General features: G+C 42.4%; 1 protein-coding gene across 6 annotated transcripts in view; it reads left to right on the forward strand.

The window, feature by feature from the left end:
* DOCK8 (dedicator of cytokinesis 8) overlaps positions 1-15546 on the forward strand; it is a 196846-nt gene that overhangs the window by 160078 nt on the left and 21222 nt on the right. For all 6 annotated transcript variants that reach the window (XM_036330926.1, XM_036330922.1, XM_036330924.1 and 3 more), the window contains 7 exons: positions 574-661; positions 4830-4926; positions 6198-6332; positions 7280-7432; positions 8472-8630; positions 11107-11207; positions 12518-12710. In XM_036330926.1, the coding sequence (XP_036186819.1) occupies positions 574-661; positions 4830-4926; positions 6198-6332; positions 7280-7432; positions 8472-8630; positions 11107-11207; positions 12518-12710 (926 nt within the window). The remainder of the gene's footprint in view (positions 1-573; positions 662-4829; positions 4927-6197; positions 6333-7279; positions 7433-8471; positions 8631-11106; positions 11208-12517; positions 12711-15546) is intronic.

Genomic DNA, 15546 nt, shown 5'->3' on the forward strand with positions numbered 1-15546 from the left:
AGGCCACTGTTAGAATGGAACAAATCCTCTCAGGGGCCTCTGAATGTCCTCGTCCTCCAGAGACCCCACAATACCAGGAATGGTCTCAAAGAGGCTGAGCTCATCGCTGTAGAATAGAGTGAAGTGCTCCGGTAGCCTCCGTCTGCTCTACTGAGCTCAAAGTAAAACAGAGCAACAGCTCATCCGATGCAACGATGCAACGGGACACAGTGGTCAGGAACTTGAAGGGAGCTCAGCGTTTACATGTGTGGTTGGTTACCTTCATTTGACACCCATCCTGTCCTTTCAATAACTTAACGAGAACCCCTAGAGTTTCACTGGACACCTGTGTTCCTGGAAACATGCTCACCGACACTCCAGAAAGGCAAGGGTTCTACTGTAGCTCTAGCTTGTCAATCAGAAAGCAAGCCAGCCCAGACATGAACATGGCCTTTGTCTCCTACCAGCATTCAGCATGGACTCTAACCGAGAAGCGGCGCTGAGTCCTCTTAGTTGACCTTGTTACAGAACTTCTGGTTATCTTGGAGGGTTTCGTGCTAATCACATTCCTATCATGCATTTCTTAACTCCTAGGGAATGACCGATTTTCATGCCTAAATGAAAATTTGAGATGGAAGAAGGAGCAGACACATTGGCGGCAAGCTAATGAGAAGCTAGATAAGTGAGTCACTCAGCAACTTTGTGCTACTTTTACCTAAAGTTCCAAACTATTTTTCCCAGGCTACTTGTATTACTACATCCTTCCAAGGGTAAGAAAGTAAAGCATTATGATCGGTGTAAATTCAGTTCATCCAGGGACTCGGTATAATCACGGGTATAAGGAGTTATGATTTCCAGCTCTTAAACATTTATCACATTGATAAGCATTTAAAGAAAACAACTATTTAGCAATCGCAGATAGCTTAACAAAAGCTGCTGATGGGGATAGCACAGGGTACCCAAGACCACATAATTTCAATTTATATTTCCTCTCCAGAAATGTGCACAAAAATGTCTATTCAGGGATATTTATATCAGCATTACATAAATTTATTTTTTAATGAGAAACGCTCTAAATGCTCAAGAATAGGGAAATATTAGGTTGGCATTAAAATGTTTTGAAATCATTTTAATGACACAAGAAATGCTTATGATATCGCTCAGTAAACAGAAGAAGGATAGACACTTGATATTAGAGTAGAATCTTAAATCTTTAATTACATGTAGTAAATACATTTTTGAAATATTGGAAAGAAATTTATCAAAATATTTTTAAATATGTTTTTATTGATTTTTAGAGAGAGAGGAAGGGATAGAGATAGAGAGATAGAAACATTGATGAGAGAGAAACATCATCAATCGGCTGCCTCCTGCATGCCCCCTTCTGGGGATCGAGCCCGCAACTTGGGCATGTGCTCTGACCAGGAATCAAACCAGTGATCTCTTGGTTCATGAGTCAATCTTCAACCACATGATACACATCTGAGGGGGGGAAATTTATCACATTATTAACAGTGGTTTTCTTGGGTGATTTTCTTTTAGAAATAATTGATGTTTTCTTCTTTATGCTTTGCTGTATTTCCTACAATGGATGTTTTATGGTATATATTATTGAAAAAAAAAATACAAAGTAATTAAAGAAGAAAAATCCTGCTTAGATTGCAATATATATATATATATATATATATATATATATATATACACACACACACACATACACACACACATACACAATAATCTGGATATATGAGGACATTAAACTAAATATGTTGAATATATAGCACATGTCTTCTATTCCTCTTAGCAGCAGGTAGCCCAATGAATCCCAGGGTTCACTCAGCAAAACATTGCACAGCTAAAGACACCCCTCACTTGACAAGGCCTAGGAAGGGTTACCCCATGATGTGTGAAGCCCCTAACATAAGGGAGTGGAGTGGAGGGTGGGGCAGACTTGAGTAGCAAGGTTATTTTGTAAGCAAATATAAGTTACTAGCTTTATTGTTGCCACAAGAATGCATCATTCTGGCCCACTTATAGGACGTTTGGGGACCTAATTTATTTTAAAACATTGAACACATTTTTATTATAGATGTTACTTGGAAAGCCCCATTATTTGGTCTTATTAATAACATCTATTTGTTCTAGGATTTTTATTCTTGCTCTGTGTCCCCTGAACTGGTTTATAAGATATTTGGTTCTGAGAGTCCCTAAGTTCTAGCTCAGGCAATGAACAAACCAAAAAATAGTTTTTTTGAACATGCATGCAATACAGACTGCACAGGTGGTTAAGACATCTACTGTATGCAATTAAAAGAAGAGCTTAATGGGGCATGTTTTGCTTGGGCTGTGTAAATCGATGTTTTGGGAAACTTTCCCTCTTGCTTTCAGAAACAACACCATATGGAGCCTTCCGTGCAGGGCCCTCCAGTTTTCTCTAGGTCAGTTCTCAGCCCTGAGCTACCTGGTGGGCTGCTTGCTCACTGTCAGAGCTAACGACTCACCTCTGCAGATTGGGGTGGTATCTTTTTTTCTTTTCTTTTAAGAAACCATAGTAAAATTGAGCAGCTCGATTTAGAAAACTTTTTTGGAAAACTTTTTGTAGTTATGAATAGTGGTGTCTTGCACCATTTTCTTTCAGATCACTTTTCAGTTATTTGGCTCTGTTCCTTTTGAAGCAGTAATTTTCAGCTAGGGCTGTATGTTGGAACCACCAGGGAGCTTTTAAAGCTTCCAGTGCCCAGATGTACCCACGGCCAATTAATTCGGAATCTACAGTGGTGGGGCCCAGAAATAAGTATTTGGTAAAACTCCCAGGTGATTCTATTGTGCAAATTTGAGAAACACCATTTTAAAGGAATAGTTAATAGGCTTAAAAAAAAAACAGATTTGTGGTGGTGATGGTTGCATAGCAATATGAATGTATTTAATACCACCAAACAGTACACTTAAAAATGGTTAAGATGATAAATTTTATGTTATGTGTATTTTACCACAATAAAAAATTGGGGAAGAGGGACTAGGATACCCTAGACCTGCAGGTCCAATATAGTAGCCACAGTAGTAGTGTAAGGGAAAAGTACCAGATTTTGAAGATTTGGTACAAGTAAAATAATGTAAAATATCTCATTAGTAAACTTGATATTAGATTTTGAAGACAGTACAAAAAGATGTAAACTGTCTCATCAGTAATATTTCTAGTGATTATACATTGACAATATTATGTGATATATTGAGTTAAACAAAATATATTATAATTAATTTCACCTTTCTTTTTTTTAAAATATATTTTATTGATTTTTTACAGAGAGGAAGGGAGAGGGATAGAGAGTTAGAAACATCGATGAGAGAGAAACATCAATCAGCTGCCTCCTGCACACCCCCCACCGGGGATGTGCCCGCAACCAAGGTACATACCCTTGACTGGAATCGAACCTGGGACCCTTGAGCCCGCAGGCCGATGCTCTATCCACTGAGCCAAACCAGTCAGGGCAACCTTGCTTTTTTGTGTGTGTGGCTACTGCAAAGTAGAAAATGACATATGTGGTCCCCGTTATGTTTCTGTTGGATAGCGTTGCTCTAAATCTAAACCTATGAGTAAATTTGTAAAAAGTGGTGTTTCTATTTCACTTATTTTACACAAATATTATCACTCAGAGAACGAGAAAAACAAAACAACGTAGGGCAGCTTGGGACCAAAGAGCCTCTCCTAAATGTGAAAAACAAGGAAAATATTTATTCTGAGGCCTGATGGCATGTGAACAACGGCGCTACCCCTATTGAGTGATGGGGACTCAAGAGCAGCTGGGGGTCCAGGGCAAGACTTTTGGGCTCACATCATGACCTGCCTCCCCCCACCCCCACCCCTGTGCTAACATTTTGGCCCCCCGGGACACCTTGGGAAAATCCATTCTTTACACTTCCCTTTCCCGGCAACTAAATTTAGATGAGGCACAATCTCCTTTCCCAACTTCACTTGGATTTTATGAAAATGGATGAACTAATGCATACAATGCTCAGAGTCCTTGAAATGAAACCTAGTAGAGAAGGAGCACCAGGCAATTTCCCATTCCCTAGTGCAGTGGTTCTCAACCTTGGCTGCACATTAGAATCACCTGGGAATCTTTTTAAAATCCTCCGAGATGAGGCCCAGAAATCAGGATTTTAAAAAGATTCCCAGGTGATTCTAATGTGCAGCCAAGGTTGAGAACCACTGCCCTCATGGATAATAACCAGTAAGGAACATCTGGGAGGATGTTAGATGGCCCGCCCCACAGGAATGCAATCCTGCTTCCCATTGGAAAAGGACAAAAGGCCCACACTTGACTATGCAACCCCAAGGCAGTCTCAGGGAGGTCAAGAGACAGCCTCTTCCCTGAACCCCTTTCCTAATCCAGCAGCATCATTGCCAAATTCACATCACACCCCGTCTCCTCACTCCCTCCAGTTCCTTGCAGAGGCTGCCCTTGGCTCAGATCTGGAGATGGTTATTCTGCATGAAATGTAGGAATGGCCCCCAAGGCCTTATGCAGCAGTCTGATTGGCTAGCCTCATTGCTAGTAGCAACCAATAATTGCCTTTCTACCCATCTTGTTATTTCTGTAATTGCCATCATTACTTATAATAATGGGGATGAGGATGGCCTGGAGACTCTACCTAGAAAACCTTTTTCACCAGACACCAACCACAAAAGGCACCCTGCACTCCTTCGTTACCCGTGTTGCCGTTGCTCTGTATTCACTCCAATCCGACTCTTCAGAAGATGTCTTTATGCCTTGTTGCATAGATTGCTATCGCTGCGATACAGCCAGGTTTGACATGTGCTCGAATTTGACCTCTTTTTTATTTCTTAGAACAAAGGCAGAGTTAGATCAAGAAGCCTTGATCAGTGGCAATCTAGCAACAGAAGCAAATTTAATCATCCTGGACATGCAGGAAAACATTATCCAGGTGAGGACAACAAACACCTGCTCTATTCAGCGCGAACATACTGAAATTTAATAAAGAATTCTTTACAGAAACTTGTAAGAGAAATAAACATGATCCCTAAATGCCTTTTTTGAAAAAATGAAGTTAGGCAGTTTACAATAGTGTCCGACTTACAAATTCCAGAGACAATGAAAATTCTTCAGGCTTCTTTGAACTTGCTGTTCACCTGGAGGAGTTAGATGCTTTATAAGCTGACCCTTGTAGTTAAATCTGCCGGAATGTATCAAATGTATAATGTGAATGCTGGGTTTATCATCCAGTATCCAGAATAAGGATGGTAGCTAGGGGTGTTTTTTGGTGGGTCCACTTGAGTTATTGATATCTGGTAGAGGAGCTAAGATTATGACTGGGTTAGGTGTAAAAAAGAGTGTGTCTGTTTTGCATACAAATTGGAAAGTAATTTATTTGTGCCATAAACTCGCCGTTTCTGCTGTAGAAAAGTGTAGCATCACTGTGAACAGTTATACAATTCATCACACTCACTTCATCTTCTAAGTGAATGTTTCCCCAAATTACCAAGACATCTAGGTGACAGTGGGTTTTTAGTTAACCTGAAAAATGAGTCCTGACATGTTTCCATTGAGAAGTCATTAGAGTAGAACTAGTATTGCCTTTTGGAGTCCAGAAGAAGAAAACTTGTTGAAATACAGTGGCACTTTAAATATCCAGCTCTTAAGTTGTCTAAAATCAAGGCAATCACTGTACAAAAATAAAAACAAAAAGTATATGGCATCTTTGATAACTTAAATGCTTGGGATCACATTGATTGTATCCTTACATAACACAACTTTGAGTGCTATATACTTAACGCCCGTCCTCACAATGTATTTGCGATTTTCAAAGAAAGCTGAAACTTGTCATTATCTTTGGTGGTTTTGATCTTACTGTAGCTGATAAACAAGCTCCTTCAGCCCCTATTGTACTAGGAAGCCCACAACTGTGTTTTGAAGCTCAAAGGAAGGCTGTACCTTGTATACAAAGAAAGAACATTACAAAAGCTATTGCCCGAGATTGTAACTTAGTTTAACAACCCAGATATAAACCCCAAATCAACTGGGAATTTGGGAATAGTTATTTAGATGATATGTGTGGTCCTTTACCAAACCCATAAGCTCTTAGATCAAGAGGAACGGAACTGCAGGTCCCCGTGCTCATTGTCAGAAGCATCTACTTGTGTCTTCACCCCTCAGTTCACAACTCAGGGATTCATTGATGCTGTTCTGTTCCCCCAGGCAAGCTCGGCTCTGGACTGCAAAGACAGCCTGCTGGGAGGTGTTCTAAGGGTTCTGGTGAATTCTCTGAGCTGTGATCAGAGCACCACCTACCTGACTCACTGCTTTGCAACACTCCGTGCTCTCATTGCCAAGGTAAACACAGAATGCTTGTTTTCTTACTCTTAATTAAGAGTTAAGATTCTCGTCTAGCATCAGACTTCTCCCTTCAGGTGCACAAACCCCACAGCGTCCTGTCTTAAGTGACGCGGTCAAGGTCTTAAGTCTCCCCAGGAAGGAAGCAGATGCACTATGGCGAGGAAAAAAACAGGCTCTCAAACTTGAAACGTGGGCTGAACTGTAGAAATATGGAATGGCCACTCACTGGAGACATCAGAGGAAAAGTCCATTAAGCAACGTTGCCTTTCACCCCTTTTCTTTAATAGTGCCTCTGACTGAGATTGAAGTCCTGTGTGTGACACCCAGCAGTAATCCTTTCAAAATGTCATGCCATGAAACAACAGAAAGTTTCAGCCAGGGAGAGGTCAATGGGGGAAAAAAAAGACACATGTAATTCTTTAAACAATAAAGAATTTTAAAAAATAACGGAAAGTTTAGAAATAAATTTCTCTTTCTCGCAGCCTGAAGACTATAGATGTTCCTTAAGATGGTCTAAGGCAGTTGGTGTCCTCCCGCTTTACTGCAAATCTCAGTTGGTGCCTTCCACATGGGATCTTTTCCATTTAGAAAGTGGAACTCTGCTCTCCCCAGCAGGGTCATTTTTCTTTCTTAGTCAGCAGTAATTTTTAGGAAACCCAGTAAGTCAGGATCATCCCTTCAGAGTGGTGACTTTGCCAGTGAATGCAACCTGGCTAACAATGCAATTAATTACGCAGCCCTATTCCTTGTGGTATGGTTCATAATTAAATCTCAACTCCATCATTTCATTTCATCTTCTGACTCAAGTAGCTCATTATCTTTATGGAGCAATGCATGAACTCTTCCGGGCTTTTGCTTGCCCAAGCAGATATTTGCATATTTCCAACAAGCATCCAGTCCAGAAAGCATATGAAAGTGCCTAATAGCCCCTGTGTCTCTCCTAGTTCGGCGACTTGCTGTTTGAGGAAGAGGTGGAGCAGTGTGCGGACCTGTGTCAGCGAGTGCTGCATCACTGCAGCAGCAGCATGGACGTCACCCGGAGCCAAGCCTGTGCCACCCTCTACCTCCTCATGAGATTCAGTTTTGGAGCCATCAGTGTAAGAGCTCAGACCAGCTGGGTGACCCAGAATCAATAGAGAAAGTCAGTGCAAAACATTGGTTGAGGAAATGTTTGCAGGACTGCAATTTACTTCTTCCTTTGCAAAGAAAACAATTGACTATGCAGAGGGAGAGCAGCCTTTGTTTAAATTTGCATCCAAAAATGAACATCAAGACTGATGAATGCAGTGTTTTCCACGTGGGTGTTTCAATAAAAAATGAATGAATAGATGTAGATTCAAAGCTGTCATCTGTGGGGGGCGGGGGGGCAATACAACAGGCAGAATAGAGATTCTGAAGAGTTTGTGTTATTTATAAATTCTCGTTGACTGGTTCCATCATGACCTGTGGAGGAGAATTTGAAACTACACCTGAGTTTTCATTGAAGCTTAGCAGCCTTTGGTGCTATTTTATTGCAAAAGAGTCAACTTTTGCTTTAGCTGGTCTAGATATTGATATGTTCTTTTGGAATTTACATTTGTGGTCATGTTCATGAGCATGCTCAAGTGATATTGAAAGATAAATTGGCCCCTGGAAGAAAGGCAGGGTCCTCAGACTACATTAGGCATAACTATTTAAAAGCCATTACAACATTCCTCAGGGGCCCTTAGAATAGTCATATTTTCCCATGGGCCTGGAAGGGAAGGAGAAACAGAAAGTGGCGGCCTACCCAGGGTCCAGAATCTCAGAAATCCTGGTGCTGGAGATCATGTTCTTCTGTGCAGTTTAAATAAAGTTCCAAGAAGAAGAATCTTGGCACAAAAGGAGACGTCCTGTGACCCACTTTACAGGAACCTGCCAGCCTGGCAGCAGGGAGGCTGCTCAGGCCTCCATGAAAATTTAATATCAGAGCAACATCCTTTTTAAGCCATTTAAACAATAATATGAATCTTGTGCAGAGGACACCTCACATTTTATTGAGAGAAAAGGAGATGATAGTTTCAATGATAAGAGTTATTGGTATCTGGCTCTACTGCCTTCAATGATCTACTAGCTGAGTGCCTCTTACTGTTCCATCTTTTCTTTTAACTGATGCAGAACTTTGCAAGAGTGAAGATGCAGGTAACCATGTCTCTGGCATCTTTGGTGGGCAAAGCACAAGACTTTAACGAGGAGCACCTGAGAAAATCCTTGAGGACAATTTTGGCCTATGCAGAAGAGGACAAAGCCATGCAGACCACCCTTTTCCCCACCCAGGTAGGCTGAAGAGCATGCCTTGTCTCATGCATGAATTGGGGATCAGCCAATAATAATAAATTCATATATATGTGTATGTCTGTGTGTATATGCATATATACGTACACTGCAATATATTATATATAAAGTATATAGTTATACATTATATACTTATATATGTAATATATAAATGTTCTATAATGTTATTTTACATATTATATATATACTAGAGGCCCAGTGTACAAAAATTTGTGCACTCCGGGGGGCGGGGGGGGGGTGTTCCTCAGCCCGGCCTGTGCCCTCTCGCAGTCTGGGACCCCTGGGGAGATAACGACCTGCTGGCTTAGGCCTGCTCCCAGGTGGCAGAGGGCAGGCCCAATCCCTAGGTGCAGCCCCTGGTCGGGCTCAGAGCAGGGCCAATTGGGGAGTTGGGGCGCCGCCCCCTGTCATGCACAGAGCAGGGCGGATTGGGAGGTTGCGATGCCACCCTCAGTCACGCTCAGGGTAGGGCCGATTGGGGGGTTGGGGCACCGCCCCCTGTCACACTCAAGGCAGGGTCGATGGGGAGGTTGCAGTGCCACTCCCTGTCACGCACAGAGCAGGGCCAGTCAGGGGGTTGGGGCGCTGCTCCCTGTCACACACAGAGCAGGGCACATCAGGGGTTTGGGGAGCTCCCCCCTGTCACTCACAGAGTAGGGCCGATTGGGGAGTTGGGGCACCGCCACCTGTCACACACTGAGCAGGGCGGATCAGGGGGTTGGGGCACCGCCACTGTCACACTCAGGGCAGGGCCGATGGGGAGGTTATGGCTCTACCCCGTCACACACAGCAGGGCCAATCAGGGGGTTGGGGCACCACACCCTGTCACACACAGAGCCACAGGGCGATCATGGGGTTGGGGAGCTCCCCCTATCAAGCACAGAGCAGGGCTGATCAGGGTGTTGGGGCGCCTTCCCCTGTCACGAACAGAGCAGGGCGGATAGGGAGGTTATGGCCCCGTCCCCTGTCACACACAGAGCTGCAGGGCGATCAGGAGGTTTGGGCGCTGCCCCCTGTCACACTGATCCCGGTGCCGGGAGGCCTCTCGGCTCCGCTGATCCCGGTGCTGGGAGGCATATTACTCTTTTACTATATAGGATGGAGGCCTGGTGCACGGGTGGGTGCCAGCTGGTTTGCCCTGAAGGGTGTCCTGGATCAGGGTGGGGGTCCCCACTGGGGTGCCTGGCCAGCCTGGGTGAGGGGATGATGGCTGTTTGCAGCTGGTCACACACCCTTCAGGGTGGGGGTCCCCACTGGGGTGCCTGGCCAGTCTGGGTGAGGGGCTGAGGGCTGTTTTCAGGCTGGCGGGTGACTGAAGCTCCCAACCGCTCCTTTTTTTCTTTTTTTTTTATTCTGGGCCAGCTTTAGCTTTGAGGCTTGGCTCCAGCTCTTAGGCCTCTGCTGCTGAAAGCAGGTTTCTGGCCTTTGTTTACCTTCTGTATTTGAAACAATGTTGTGATCCTGCTGGCTGAAGCCCAACGGACTAAAGCAGGTTTCTGGGGTTTTGTTTAGCTTCTCTATTTGTAACATAGTTGCTTAGAGTTGCAGCTCAGAGGCCTGCAGCGGCAGGCGGGGAACATTGGAGTCCTCCGTCACTGAAGCAAGCAAGCCTCATGTTCACTTTAAGCTGCCTGGCTGCCGGCCGCCATCTTGGCTGGCAGTTAATTTGCATATTGCCCTGATTAGCCAGTGGGAAGGGTAGCGGTCGTACGCTAATTACCATGTTTCTCTTTTATTAGATAGGATTAGAGGCCCAGTGCACAAATTCGTGCACAGGTGGGGTTCGGCCAGCCGGCCCCATCAGGGTTGATGGGGGCCAATCAGGGGGCGGGGGCTAGCCCAACACCCTGGTCGAACTCCAGGTTGAACTCCTGGTCAAACTCCCAGTTGAGGGGACAATTTACCTTTTATTATATAGGATATGTATGTATATATATATGAAGTGCTCAGGTAGCCTCAGTCTCATTTACTGTGGGTAATGAACATTAAGGATCACAGTTGCCAGTCTGTCTTCCTCTGCTAAGGAAGTTTCTGGAATAAAGCATGCTGATTAATGGCAGTGTTTCTGTATGTTATAGATAGATAGATAGATAGATAGATAGATAGATAGATAGATAGATAGATAGATGATAGATGATATAGATATAGATATATAGATATATAATGTAGAACCTAAGCTGATGTGCTAAGCTGTCTCCTACTTGGTATAAACAGCCCTGATGTTCTGGATTATACTTTAGGACTCTTCTGGTTGCAAATAACTGGAACTAGTTCACACTAAATTCTTTTTCACCTGCAAAGGTGAAGGCCACAGAGGATCCAGTCTAGACTCCCCTCCATTTGCAATCTCTCCTCTCCTAGAGAAGCCTGCTCCTGCTGCCCTTGCACTTTCAGTGCAATTCTAACTCGTTACCCTGGGCTACAAAGCGAAGATTACTTTTTCTACACTTTTTTGCAGGTTGAGGAACTTCTCTGCAATCTGAATAGCATCCTATATGACACAGTGAAAATGAGGGAATTTCAGGAAGATCCTGAGATGCTTATGGATCTCATGTACAGGTAACCTTCTCTGATGAAATCAAAAGGGTGTCACTTGAGGGTCTAAGGCAGTGGTTCTCAACCCTTTGAGGCCGAACATCCCTTTCACAGGGGTCGCCTAAGGCCATCGGAAAACACATATTGAATATATAATTACATAGTTTTTGTGATTAATCACTATGCTTTAATTATGTTCAATTTGTAACAATGAAAATACATCTGCATATCAGATATTTACATTACGATTCATAACAGTAACAAAATTACAGTTATGAAGTAGCAATGAAAATAATTTTATGGTTGGGGGTCACCACCACGTGAGGAACTGTATTAAAGGATCGCAGCATTAGGAAAGTTGAGAACCACTGCTCTAAGTTTTGTCACGGTGGAGTTCTTATTAATGTTATTATCACAGGCCATGTGGGCATACTCTTTTGGATGATACATCCAAAACTGTTTATAGAAACTGGTAGAAATTAATTATTCAGAGAGAGTTGATTCATGTACAAGTTATCAGGAAGATCTCCCTAATTTAAAGTAAGATGCCCATTTTATAACACTACCTTCCACTTAGTATAGAGTGAGAGAAAAGAACTATCAACTGTTATGTGAGTTATTTCTTATGTGTTTTTACTATTATATTCAGACATACAGGTACAGTTTCATTTTAAAAAATCATATTTTACTCTGTAGCTTAAAATTTTGCTTCGCAGCACTGCTTCGGGAGAAACTACTTACAAAGACAAAATCATTCTGCTATGATGAAATAAGAATGGTAGTACTGCCCTGACCGGTTTGGCTCAGTGGATAGAGCATCGGCCTGGGGACTGAAGGGTCCTGGGTTCGATTTCAGTCAAGGGCATATACCTTGGTTACAGGCATATCCCCAGTGGGGGGTGTGCAGGAGACAGCTGATCAATGTTTCTCTCTCATCGATGTTTCTGGCTCTCTATCCCTCTCCTTTCCTCTCTGTAGAAAATCAATAAAATATATTTTTTTTAAAAAAGACAGTACTTTTGTCTTCTCTTTTTTGAGAGAAAGGAAAGAAAAGGAAGAAAACTGCTAGAGATCCATTAACATAAATATCATTTTATCAGGCCTCTTTTTTCCCATAAAGCTTTAATTAAATGCTGTTCCTTGGGGGTTTAAAACACCTTAGACTTGGAGTGAAAACAGCTGGACTGATAAATGTTGGCCTTTTCTCTCATATTCTGAATGTGTAGGTAAACTCTGGGAGGGGAATTTCTTGGGGGGGAAAAAAATGGCCACACACAGTAGAAAAACAGTGTCATTAACCAGTTGTCCTTGAAACTTTCTCACTCTGTCCTCAGAATTGCCAAGAGTTACCAGACATCTCCCGACCTGCGGCTGACCTGGCTCCAGAACATGGCAGAGAAACACTCCAAGAAGAAGTGCTACACGGAGGCCGCCATGTGCCTGGTGCACGCGGCTGCCTTGGTGGCGGAATATCTGAGCATGCTAGAGGACCACAGCTACCTGCCCGTGGGCAGCGTCAGCTTTCAGGTGTGGGGCACATTCAGCTTTTCCTGCAGGGTAGTGCTTCTCAACTGGGGGCAATCCCCCCCTCCCCAGTTCAGAGGGCATTTGACAATGTCTGCAGACATTTTTTGATATTACCTTTGGGGAGAGGAGGGAAGGTGCTACTAGCATCTAATAGATATAAGGCAGGGATGCTGCTAAACACTCTACAATGCTTAGGATATCAATAGTGCCAAAGCTGAAAAACCTGCTTTAGTGTATTCTATTTGCCTCTTCTCATTGCTGTACCATCTTGGTTTGTTTGGTTTATTAAATTATTGATTGCAATAAGTGCAGAGGCACTTTAGACATTACCAAACACTTTCACATCCGTGACTTCATTTGACCTCCCCACCAACCAGTGAAGCAGGCAGACAGATAAAGAAACTGAGAGAGCATTTTTTCTAAGGTTATTTAAACACTTTCTCAAAGACTCATAGTTGGCACAGTATACTGACAACCATGAGAGAATTTTCCAAACATTGTAGAAATGATTTCCCTCATGGCCCAAAAAGCAAGGAAGAACCAAATCGACATGCTAAGGGAAAAGGGGGGCTGAATTAATATTTTCTCATGATAGGCTGAATATTGCCCATAGTCAGAAAAGGGAACTTGTCTGCCAGGTTGAAAATTGGTTCAGGCTAGGATGCTAAGAGGCCACTGGGACTGCTTTTGCTAAATGGTTTAACACAGTAGTTAGAGGAAACAAAAGTGTTATGAGTACTTTTCTTTTAAGAAACATAATCTGTGGGAATGACCAACCCTAAAACCATGAACAATATAACAAGTACAGTAATTGAGCCCTTTGCAAGCCAGACTCACAAAGTCATTTACAAGTGTTTGCATTATTCTTGTTTGAACTTACATGATTGGTTTTATAAAAGGCTTTGTTCTCATTATTGTTTTTCAACGTAATTTTGTGATGCCATGTGAACCAGAAAGAGGGGGCAATTGAGAGTAGCTTACACAGGCAGAGAAAATAAGTCACTGAGTCTGTTGCTGGTAGAGCCAGGAGTTTCTGTTTCCTAGAGTACTGTCCACCTGCTAAGCTGGGTATTGCCTCATATTAGTAACTCCTCTTTTCTTATGGTCTTCAATAACAGAAATATTCTATTTTTCATTCTATGCCAATAAATTATATTCTCAATTCAGAAATACTTGTTATAAAAGCCAAACATTTAATTCTCATCCCATAAAAAATCACATTAGGTTTTTGAATCACAGAAAAGTAAAGAAAGTTATAAAAATCATTTTAGATGTATCTACTTCTTTCATCCAATTTATTTTGGCCACTTGTTTTATCAAGGGTAAATATTACAAGTGATAGACTTTCAGTGCCCCGAAATCTTTAGGTCTATCGCTGAGTTTTGAATTGAATTGTCCTCTTTTCTTGTTTCATTAGCTGAACTATTATTCTTTTATACTTTTTCTCAGTTATTCTGTTTTATATTTATCACTTTAATAATTGGTAATCCTTACCATTTTAATTTCACCAAGAATTTGGTTGATTTGCTTATAATAAGTCAGGCCAAGGTGAGATAGAATAGTTATTCTAGAACCAACAGAACACTTCACATTGTTCCTGCATTGAGGGGTGCATATAGCTGTATTTTTTAATATTCTTTATCCATTCATTCATTCATTTAGATGATATTTATTAAGTACCTGTTTTGTCCCCATGAACTTTACATTCTCAACAGGGAAAGTGACATCATATAACTATTTCATTCCTTACTTATTTATAATTATAGTTAATGCAATAATAAGGTTGCTATGAATGTTTATAATATGACCCAGCCTGGAGGTAAAGGAAAAACTCAGAAGAACAAGGAAGGCAAAGGGGAGGGCAGAAGGAACTGAGAAGTGAGAGGTCTTCATGATACACGGAACATGGTGAATTAGGTGTTCTCAGCTACAGAAGAAAAGCCAAATTATGTTGATGCTTTTGAGCCAATTTTCTCTCAAAGGAGACATACCACATCCATTTGGAAATATATGCTTGCAGGGGGTGGAACACCTAACCCACAGTGACAGAAGGAAAAAAAATGGAATTTATCAGCTAGCATGAGGGAGGTGAACCTGCCAAACTGAACCTAAGGACCCAAACAATGTCATCAGAACTCAGTGTCAAAACCATTTCCTGTCTCTGCTTTCTGTTATGTCACCTTCATTCTTCACAGGCTTCCCACACTCACTGAGAAACACTTAGGCTTACATCTTCCCAGGTTCAAGTCCAGGAGAATAGACAGATGCCTCATTCCTAGCAGTTGCTGAGAAAGCCTCAGTGCATCTTATTGGTTCTGATGGGGTCGTGTTCTCCTGCCTGAACCAATCAGAACGGCCAGAGGAATGGAATGAGAAGTGGAATTGGCTGGGCCAGAGTGGAGGTCCACACCTGAAGTTATGGATGGTTCTCCAGGAGGCTTTACTGTGTAGAAGGATGAGGGAATTCTGGCAGCGTTAACAACAGATGTTCAGTGTGGAGTTCTTAGATGCTTTGTGCTTTAGTTTTCAACCTTGTTCTGCTCCAATAAAATTGAATTTGGGGGGAGGTGGGGGCGGTTAGAGATCAACCAAAGGACTTGTATGCATGCATATTAGCATAACCAATGGACACAGACACTGGCCCCTGGGGGCTTGCCCTCGGGGGTGGGAATGGCTGAGGCGGGGGGGGGGTCGATGGGGAAAAAGGACACATGTAAAACTTTAGACAATAAAAAAAAAGATTAAAAAATCAAATTTTTGGAAAAGAATTGTAAACTAGAGATAAATAAATCTGTGAAAGAGAAATAACTTTGAGACCACTGAATTTTACGGAACT

Source organism: Myotis myotis, unplaced genomic scaffold (assembly GCF_014108235.1).
Source record: "Myotis myotis isolate mMyoMyo1 unplaced genomic scaffold, mMyoMyo1.p scaffold_m19_p_12, whole genome shotgun sequence".
NCBI lineage: Eukaryota > Metazoa > Chordata > Mammalia > Chiroptera > Vespertilionidae > Myotis > Myotis myotis.